The sequence below is a fragment of the Cavia porcellus genome, unplaced genomic scaffold, assembly GCF_034190915.1.
Source record: "Cavia porcellus strain 051 isolate PalLab524CR breed Dunkin Hartley unplaced genomic scaffold, mCavPor4.1 scaffold_9, whole genome shotgun sequence".
NCBI lineage: Eukaryota > Metazoa > Chordata > Mammalia > Rodentia > Caviidae > Cavia > Cavia porcellus.
Window position 1 is genome coordinate 62,424,867 of NW_026947492.1, and position 9,523 is coordinate 62,434,389.

At 55.5% G+C, this 9,523-nt stretch overlaps 1 protein-coding gene across 6 annotated transcripts in view; it reads left to right on the top strand.

The window, feature by feature from the left end:
- Positions 1 to 8,218, top strand: part of Arap1 (ArfGAP with RhoGAP domain, ankyrin repeat and PH domain 1) — a 57,234-nt gene extending 49,016 nt beyond the window's left edge. For 5 of the 6 annotated variants that reach the window (XM_003463460.5, XM_013145342.3, XM_063256549.1 and 2 more), the window contains 8 exons: positions 870 to 983; positions 1,224 to 1,369; positions 1,861 to 1,893; positions 4,930 to 5,012; positions 5,839 to 5,889; positions 6,068 to 6,131; positions 7,237 to 7,386; positions 7,614 to 8,218. In XM_003463460.5, coding sequence (XP_003463508.1) covers positions 870 to 983; positions 1,224 to 1,369; positions 1,861 to 1,893; positions 4,930 to 5,012; positions 5,839 to 5,889; positions 6,068 to 6,131; positions 7,237 to 7,386; positions 7,614 to 7,631 — 659 coding nt within the window. In that variant the 3' untranslated portion in view covers positions 7,632 to 8,218. The remainder of the gene's footprint in view (positions 1 to 869; positions 984 to 1,223; positions 1,370 to 1,860; positions 1,894 to 4,929; positions 5,013 to 5,838; positions 5,890 to 6,067; positions 6,132 to 7,236; positions 7,387 to 7,613) is intronic. The other variant, XM_063256548.1, reaches the window with a different exon arrangement.
- Positions 8,219 to 9,523: the final 1,305 nt, after the last annotated feature.

Consider the following 9,523-nt stretch of genomic DNA (forward strand, 5'->3'; position numbering starts at 1 on the left):
ATCTATGAAAGTTTTTTAACTGTTGTTTGTTGACTGCCAGGCACTGGGCTGAGGAGCCAGACATACCTTCCCTCCTCTCATAGGGCTCAGTCTGATGAGGGCTGGAGATGTTAATCCTATGATCACACCAGAAAAGGAACAGTTACAGCCACATTGGTTGCTATGAAGGAAAGGACCACAGTGTCACCAGAGCTTGTGATGGAGTCTCTGGCTTCAGGTCTGAGCCAGATGTGAAGGGAGAATAAGGGTTACCTGAGGAAGATGGGAATAAGTGCTCCTGGGAAGCAAAAGCAGCATAGGAAAGGCCCTGGCCTGGACAGAGGCCCAGCTGTGCCAAGGAGAGGAAGCCGCAGGGAAAGTAGCGAGGGCAGAACTAGAAATGGCGGCAAAGGGGGCTGCACAGAGGGCTGTGGCAGTGCGGGGCTGCTGAAGGGTTAGAGATGGTGATATGAAAGACCATTGCTTCTGGGTGGAGCAAGGCGGAACACAGGAAGTGAGAACACACTGCAGAGGCCACTTTGAAGGTCCGGTGGTTGTCCGAGGAGAAGCCTGGGCCAGTGGAGAGGGCCAGGCAGGGATCTGTGCAGAGGGTGGAGGGAGTGAGGAGGGCTTCTGGCTTGGACAGTCTGGTCTCTGACACCGCTGCTGTTTGCGCTGATGGGGACACTTGTGGGATGATCTCTGGCTTGGTTTTGCTCACAGTCAGGTCTGTTAACCCAGAAGTGCGATTGTGGGAAGGGTGGTCTCGGTGGTGGTGTGTTGTGCTGGTGGATGGTGGGGCTGGATGATAGATGTGGAGGTAATATGTTGGCCCTTGGTGGACTGTTGAAGGTTTGATCCCAGTGACAATGTGTGTGACCTCTCCCCAGAGCGCCCGCTGCACTTTGCAGAAAAGGTGTTGCCTATCCTGCATGGGCTGGGGATAGACAGCCACCTGGTGGTGAAGAAGCACCAGTCCATGGAAGCCATGCTAGTATACCTGGGTAGGTGGGGCCTAAAGGGGGTGGGGCAGGCTGGGTGGGTCTCTTTATCTGTCCAGAGCCAGGGTGAGACCTGGTGACATTAGCTGGCAGCAGCTTAGTCAGAGGGAACCAGGTGGGCCGGCCTGTATGAAGGCTGGGCAGGATGGGGCCGATTCCTTGATCTGGAGATCCTGCTCTGGGACATTTGGGTCCATGGGTGGTTGGGTAGTGCAGCCCATGCTTATCCCAGTCCTCCCCCAGCCAGCCGTGTGGGTGACACCAAGCATGGAATGATGAAGTTTCGTGAGGACCGAAGCCTGTTAGGTCTGGGGCTGCCCTCAGGTGGCTTCCATGATCGCTACTTCATCCTCAATAGCAGCTGCCTGCGGCTCTACAAGGAGGTCCGGGTAAGTGACCCTATGGGTCTTGTCCCATGTTGGGCACCTGCACCAGAGTGTGCTCAGACACCCATGCAAAGCATTCCCCTTGGTCTGAGCGGAGTGTCTCCATCATGGGGCCTTGGGTTGGCCCAGCAGTGGGAGAGAGCTGTAGGCTCTTTGGTGGCACTGGGCAACCACTCTGCTGTGCCTTTTAGCCCTAATAGACTCTGCTAGCTGGATGCAGTCTTGTCACACATATCATAACGGCACACACAAGAACATGCTGCATGGTGAGAGCCCTAATGTGGCCCATGCCTGCCTTGTCACCTCCCATGTCAAGTCCCTCCTACATTGTCCATTCCTGCACTGCCCACAGGCCAGGTGTCCTCCCACACCAGACTTCATTTGGGCCTCCCATTTTCTGCATATAATGCCATGTCCCCCATTCACAACTGCCCACACTCCTGGCTCTAGACCTAGGGTGACTTCTTCCATAACCCTGATCCTCTATCAAACAGAGCCAGAGGCCGTGGAGCGGGGCCCCTGAGACTGTGAGTAGCTGTGGGCCGACTGCCAGCTGCCTTACACCGCCTGGGGGCCAGGCCAGCCGTGCGGGAGCATTGGGGACAGCTAGGGCTCTCCAGGCATGGTTCCCTGTCCTCTCACCCTGGGGCCTGTGGCCTCAACCCTTCATTCTTAACCTTGTCCAGGTCCTTTCTCCAAGATAAGTCCCCATCAGTGCAGCGCTCTTCAGTGTACATAGGACTCAGTGTAGAAACTAAGCATTCAGTCATAGAGAACCTAAAGCTTGAATCGGGTTCTGATCCTCATCTCCCTCTTTCCAAATCTGGAAGTCAAGGGCTATCAGAGTATCCTTGTTGCTGCCTAATATTAAAGTGCCAAGGTGGATAAGACAGGCTTGTAGGGTGCCCTCTACAGCCTCCCTGGCTGGTTGCCCAACTTTCCTTTGCACAGTCCTGGGAGAAGGGAGCTCATCCACCCCTCCTTTGGGGCTGCCCTACTCCTAGAGGGTTACTTCTGTCGAAGAGAAGACTCTTGCTCAGCTTCAGCTCAGGATCTGCCTCCATGAGCTCCTGCAGGTCTCACAGAGCGTAGATATCCTGTGGAGACGTGCAGCAGACACGATGCTGGGCCAGCGTGCTGGTCTGAGCTTTCATTGCTGCACCGACAGTGTTAGTATCTCCCTTCTGCCTGTTGCATCTCCCGAGGGCATCTGGCCAGTCCTGGCTGACTGGAAACAGCAGAGCAGATGGAGCAGGACCGTCACCTCCTTCTCTGCATGATACACATCTGTTCCTGCAGCCTCGCCTCCTGGGGGTACCTCCTCTTCTCTTGGCCTCTCTGTGACCACATTTGCATTTCTAAGCCTCTCTGTCCCTTCAGTCAGTCCACCAAGGTTCTGGGATGTTATCTCCTTGGTTCTGACTTGGTTTACTCCTTACTTAACCCTGGTTCTTTCCCCCTCCCTCCCAGCCCACAGCCTGTTTTCCATTTCTTCACCCTGTTTGCTCCACATCCTTCCCCTGTCACGCCCAAAGCCTTGTGTTCTCCTCACCAGCAGCCTGATCTCCTTTACGGCCCATCCCAGTCTGCTGTTCTGCTCTGGTTCCTCCCAGTCTGCAGGCTCAATTCTTCAGTGCTCCTGACGGGGCTTCTTCCTTGCGCACAGGGCTCTTCCTCACTGGTTCTCTGATAGACTCTGCTAGCCTGAGGTTTACCTACGTCCTCCAAACTTGGTACTGGCCCCAGAGAAACAACTTATCTCTCCAAGAGTAACTTCTGTGTTCTCCTTCTCATTCCAGAGATAAACCTCCCACTCCATTTTTGTGTATGTGCCGACTCCTTTCCATTCCCAAGACCCCACAACCACCCAAGCCTCCACCTCCAGCCCCCAGTAAATCTTTCTGTCTCGCTTTGCGCAGGCAGATGCTCCTTAAAATCAGCGCGTTTATGTCTTTTTTTTTTTTTTGTCTTTTTCCTTTTTATCAGTACTGGGAACCGAACTCACGACTACCTGCTTGCAAGGCAGGCACTCATGCCGCTGAGCTAAATCCCTAGCCCGGGTAATATGTCATTTTGCCCACCTCCCAAACTCCTTCCCCAGCCAAACTGATAAAAGTAGTCCCACTTCTTTGTTCTCCTTTGAGAGACCGTGTACCCCCTGCCCCAAGAAGCTCTCCCATGCCCGAATTAAAGGCCTCCTCCTTTGTCTCCTTATCTCTCAATATCTCTGCACCGCTTCAGATTGAGTGCCCAAAATACTCGGTCACTCTCCACACTGCTTTCGCACTGTGTGTGTTTTCTCCACACTGTGTTTCTCCCATACCCATGACTTTATCTCCCTTCGCACTGTCCAGCTTCCTCCTGGCCTGCAGCACAGGATGAATGTGAGATCAGGTACTACCCACAGTGGACAGGGGGCTCTCTCCTCAGGCCCTTGGTCTTTAGGAACCCCCTGAAGAGTCCCTGTTCAGGCCCTCCTAAACCACAGCTCCTATGATAGCGTAGAAGTCCCCTCATGTCTCCACAGAGCCCATCCTTTTGTGATAACAGGCAAGTTTAGAAACTCCCAGGACTTGCCAGCTCCCCTAGCCATGCCCTCGTGTCCTCCTTGCTTCTACTGTGGTACCATGCCTGGGGCGACTGGGGGCAGTGGTGGGGAACAAGATGAAGGTGGCTCAGTCTTGGACCCCCAGCTTTGGTTGTAAGTGTATCTCCCTCCCCTGCATCTCTCCTGATGCCAGTGCTGGCTTCAGGGGTGCCTGATAACAGGAAGCCTGCGAGCAAATGGCCCTCAGAGCAGGAGGAAGATTCCAACCAACGGCCTCTTCCCTGGGGGCCATTGCTCCCATTCCTCTGCCTTCAAGCCAGCCTGCTCCTTCTAAGCCCAGACCCATGTGCAGAGGTGGGGCCCGCGGGCATCCTGTCAGTGACCTGGTGCCCCTCCCCAGCACATTGGTCTCTTGCTTCGTGTTTCTAGGCCATTGGGATGGTCTCCCTCTGGTCTGCTGAACAGCAGTGTGCTTCAGCTTGAGTTGTCAGCCTTGTCATGGAACCAAAGAGCTAGTAACAGCTGGCCTCAAGCCTTCTGCTCACACGGTCAACCCTGGAGCGTGGGTGGGACTGGGGGAGGGGAGAAGAGTGAATAATTGAGACAATGTAGACACAAGCAGCCGCCTGAAGCACTCAGATGGCACCTACCCGTTCCAGCTGGGTGCCGGAGGATACCAGGCAGCTTTTCCCTCCGTGCACCATCTGACCCAAGCTAATGCTATGAGTTGATTCTCCAGTTTTCAGGGCAGCAGGCTGGGGCTGGGATTCTCTGTGCTGGACATCCCAGCTGGGCTGGCTGCATCGGGGACTGAGGGTTGACTGTCTGATGCTGCTGCAGGGATGGAGGCTGGGGCTCAGGGCTGGGCCAGGAGGGCTATGTCAGGGAGGCTTCCCGGAGGAGGTGCCTTATGCTGGGGTCAGAGGGACTGAGGAGCAGAAGAAGGCAGTGGGAGAACTGCCTCTGTCCCTGGCCTGAATGACGAAAGTGCTCTCTTCTCCTCTTCCTATCCCAGAGTCACCGGCCTGAGAGGGAATGGCCTGTCAAGAGTCTCAAAGTCTACCTGGGCATAAAGAAGAAACTCCGGCCACCCACCTGGTGAGCCAAAACTCGGGAAGCAGACCTGCAGCTGGAACCTTCGGGGCTCACAGTTAATGGGGAGACACAGCCAGGCCTTTGAACTTGACACGGCTCTCTGCAGTAGCTCTGAAGTTGCGGTTCCCTAGAGCAGCAGCGTCACCTGCATGCACTTCAGATCACAAATTCACAGGCACCATCCTGTGAATGGGCCTCCTGAGTCCTGGATTCTGGGGGACCGGCCCAGACCAGGTGTTAATTAGTTAACAAGATGTCCTCGGAGCACTGATTGCTCATGTTTGAGAACCACTAGGGTCTTTCTGTGCCTCTGCCCCCATATCTGTGTAATAGGGACAGTAAGTCATACATCTGTTTCCAAAGGTGACTAAAAATTTCCACATGTTTGGAAGGTGCCTTGTACCACTCTTCCCAATTACACATCCAAGTCACTAATCTTGGTTTTCTGACTCTCTCCTAGGCTGCTATCAGTGCCTGGCTATCTCTGGGTCTTTGGCAGGCCTGGGTTGTAATCTTGGCACATGTTTGTTTTTTCCTGCATCTCTCTCTTCTTCCCTTGCTTTCTTTCTTTCTTTAGTTGTGTGTGTGTGTGTGTGTGTGTGTGTGTGTGTGTGTGTGTGTTTCTGGGCATGGAACCCAAGTCCTTGTACATGCCAGGCAAGAACTCTACCACTGAGCAAATCCCCAGTCCAGGACTAGGGTGGGAGGTGGGGATCCAAAGTCCTGGGCAGTGGTCGAGGCTGCTGAGGCCTCCAGCTTTGCCCTGAGTCTGTCCTGGGAACTGGTGCAGGATGATGAGTGACCACACCCCTTTGCCCCTCCTCTGCAGCTGGGGCTTCACGGTGGTACATGAGACAGAGAAACATGAGAAGCAGCAGTGGTGAGTGAGGGCCCTATCATGAGACCCAGGCTGGAGGGGTAGCAGCATAGGCCCCTTGACTGGGTCACCCCTCCCTGCCCAGCCATACCCCACTGGGAGACCCTGGACTGGGAAGATCGGCAGGGTGCGTCCTCCTCAGCCAGGCCTTTATAGGGCCCGACCTCTGCCCTCCCTGCAGGTACCTTTGCTGTGACACACAGATGGAGCTTCGGGAGTGGTTTGCCACTTTCCTCTTTGTGCAGGTACCAATGCTGGGGCCGTGGGGTGGGCGGGGTCCTGGAGGCCCCACTGTGGAGAGTAGATGTGCCTGCTTCAGTGTCTAGGCTGTTGGTTGCTTTGAGGAGGCTTTGAGTTGCTTTTAATTCGCTTGCCTGTGTGTTCAGTGAGCATCCCTTCCCAGTGCCTCTGTGGCCGAGGCTTGCTCTGTATAGGAACAGAGAGCCAGAAGTGCCCTGTTATACTCTAACCCCTTAGGAGGGGTTAGGAGCCCTAACCTGATGGCCTGAACTGGGAGCAGGATGGCAGCAGAGTGCGATGGGAGCTGAGTACCTGAGCTTGGAGAGCTCACCAGGAGGGAAAGGCTTGCAGGCAGAAGGACCAGTGTGTGCCCAGGCCTGGAGATGCAGAAGACAAGTACCAGGGGCCAGTGTGTACACACACACACACACACACACACACACACACACACACGAAGGAAGAAAGAAAGGCTGAACACAGGAAACTTAACTTGACATCACAGAGCTCACTGCGGCTGGGGTGTGCCGGACAGAAGGAACGAAAGCAGAAAGCCTGCACATGAGGAGAGCAGTGACCTGGTTCTATTATGGCCTAGACAGGAACAGGGTAGTGATGGCCCTTGATCCAGAGCAAGGCCAGAGGCTGGTTCGACTTAGAACTGATGGGTTAGAACAAAGAGTTGCACTGGAGAGCTCAGAAGTACTTAAGCAAAAGAGAGCCTTGGGTTTTCTTTTCCTATATCTATATTGTTTGTGACCCTGAGTTTCCTGGTAGTCAAAGCCTAAAGGGAAACAGAGTGGTTTTGGAGATGGTAGTTCCTGGTAGGAGGAACCTTAGCCGTGTTCCTCTTAAAGAAATGTTTTCTTGGTGCTGCATTCTTGGAGAGGTTTGTGGATCTGGAGATGGGAGTTGTTGAGTAACATAACAGGCTGTATTTTGCCAAGGATGCAGTCATCTGCTTACAGCTGCTTCTCATATCGGCTGGGATCAAAGCTGAGAGGGTGTCACCTCTGATCTTAGCTGGAGGCTTTTCTGGGAAGGGTAGGTGGATCCAGGGCTGTGTCTGGGTGAGCTGAGGCGTGATCCAGCCCTGTCTCCCTTCCTCCCCAGCACGACGGCCTGGTGTGGCCCTCAGAGCCCTCGCGTGTGTCCCGGGTAGTGCCTGAGGTACGGCTGGGCAGTGTGTCGCTGATCCCCCTGCGTGGCAGTGAAAATGAAATGCGCCGAAGCGTGGCGGCCTTTACTTCAGACCAGCTTTCTGTGAGTGGCTGTCATCCCCTGGGGCAAAGGGCCGGGGACCCGGGCTCCCACCCTGCGCCTCCGAGCTCCGAGTACCCTGCAGCCAGTCCCCATCCGTGGTAGCTTCACAGAGCTTCTCCTTGATCCTGGTGCCCCCGCTCCTGAAGCCTCTGTGACTACACTCTACTGCCGGTGGCCCTCTGGCCATCACAGAGCTAACGGAAGCTGGGCTTCTGGCATCCTTACAGGTCCTCCGCAATGTCTGAGTGCTGGATTCAGCCTGGCTGTGCGATTCTGCTGCCGTGACCGTGACCGTGACCGTGACCTGACTGTGACTGGGAAGCATTCCTGTTCAGACACCCTCATGCTCTGCATGCCTGGCATGAGCCAGCAGGGGCCACATGAGGAAGCCGCACCCCATATCCCACATCCTGACTGTAGCTTTGGGCTCTCTGGCTGGGATGGGAGCAGCAGGGCAGCCCCTCCTGGTAGTCCAGGTGCATGGCCCACCTGGGCCAGCCCGCTCACCCCAGGGTCACTCGCCCTGAGTTTGTGGGCTTGGGGAGATGGGCACAAGCTCTGGGGGACATCATTTTTCCAGAGGCTGGAGGCCTTGGGGCCCCGCTGGAAGGGAGCCTCCCCACACCCCGCCACAAATGCCAGAGCAGCAAAAGGCAGGGGCTGGAAAGGAGCACTCAGCAGAGTGGGGAGGGAGCTCTTTGGGACTGAGAGCTGGACTATGGGGACTTCAGGCCCCTTCCAGCCTGGGCTGGCCAGGAGGGCCCAGGCTGCCTGATACCCCTACCCCACTTTGGGGGTCCTTTTGATAATATAAATATATCTGTGTATTTTACCCTGTAGTGCTGAGGCCTGTGACTGGTTGAGGGCACTGGGTATCCTGGGTTGGTTGGAAAGCCCAGAGGTGAAGGCCTAGTACCCTAAAGCTGGAGCCTGAATTCTTTTCTCACCTGGACTGTTCAGATAATCTCCCCTGCCCCAGGCAGAGCCTCAGCCTGGCTCAATGCCATCCCCATTGTACCACTGGGCAGCCAGGCTGGGGAGTGCCTGATGCAGCCCAGGACAGACCTCAGCTGGGCCCAAGACCCTGTCCCTGCTGCAGTCTGAGCCAGGCCCTGGGTGTCAGTGACTCAGAACAGCTCCATCAGCAGCCTCTGCTGGAAACACAAGACCACAGATTCACAGAAGCTTCAGGAAAGAGGGCTTCAGGTTACCCTTGGTCCCTGAGCACAGCCCTCCAGAGGTGGGATGGGCCTCGTACCAGGGACAAGCAGACCAAGGCCTTGAGCAATGGGAGAGATAATGGGCTTTTTAGAGACAGAGGGACTCTCCGGACACCACATTCCCACCTCCTACAGCATCATTACCATCTGGTCCTCAGAGCCCCACTGGGCAGATCCACATGACTCTGACTCCTGTGACCCAGCCCAGTGGGGAGGCCTGGGTGTGGTGACATCAGGGATCTGGACTCCAGGTTCCTTGTCGTCTTTCAGGAAGGGGAGCTATGTGCCAGGGAACTGGCACAGGTTCCTTGAATCCTTCTGCCCTGTTTCACAGGTTGGGCCTAAGTCCTTTGAGTCTCCCAACTTGTCTTGCCCTGGATGGGCTGCTCAGGCCTGACTAGTGGCGCAGATGCCTGACTGTTTCATCTCTACCATGACAAGGTGCGTGGACCCCTTGTCCAAGTGCTCAGGAGTTGGGATTCTTCCCTGGATCTGACCTTGTGGTGCCCATTTAACCTGAGGTCCAAAGAGTGAGTGGAACTGGAAGTGCCTGCCTGCTAAGCTGACTCCTGGAGAAGGAGCTGGCTGCATCGGCTACATTGGCCACTGGGGGGCAGCCACGCACCACTCAGCCTTGCTGCCGGTGTGGTCGCCCTGGCTCAGGCTTTGCTGTGCTGGAAGATGGAGCAAGATCCAGCCCTACTCCTGGCTCAAGACTTGGGATGTTCTGGAAGGAAGCCGAATACGAGAATGTGTGTGTGGCTCCTGGGCTCCAGGATCTGGGAGGAGGAGGGAGCAGCCATTTACCAAGAGCCTAATGAGTCAGAGCCATTGCTTCTTGCGCTGTCTACCCTCGGAGGAGAGGAAGGTGTCTGTCCCAGGACGGTATGGCTTTTCTGAGTTAGGCCTGAGGACTT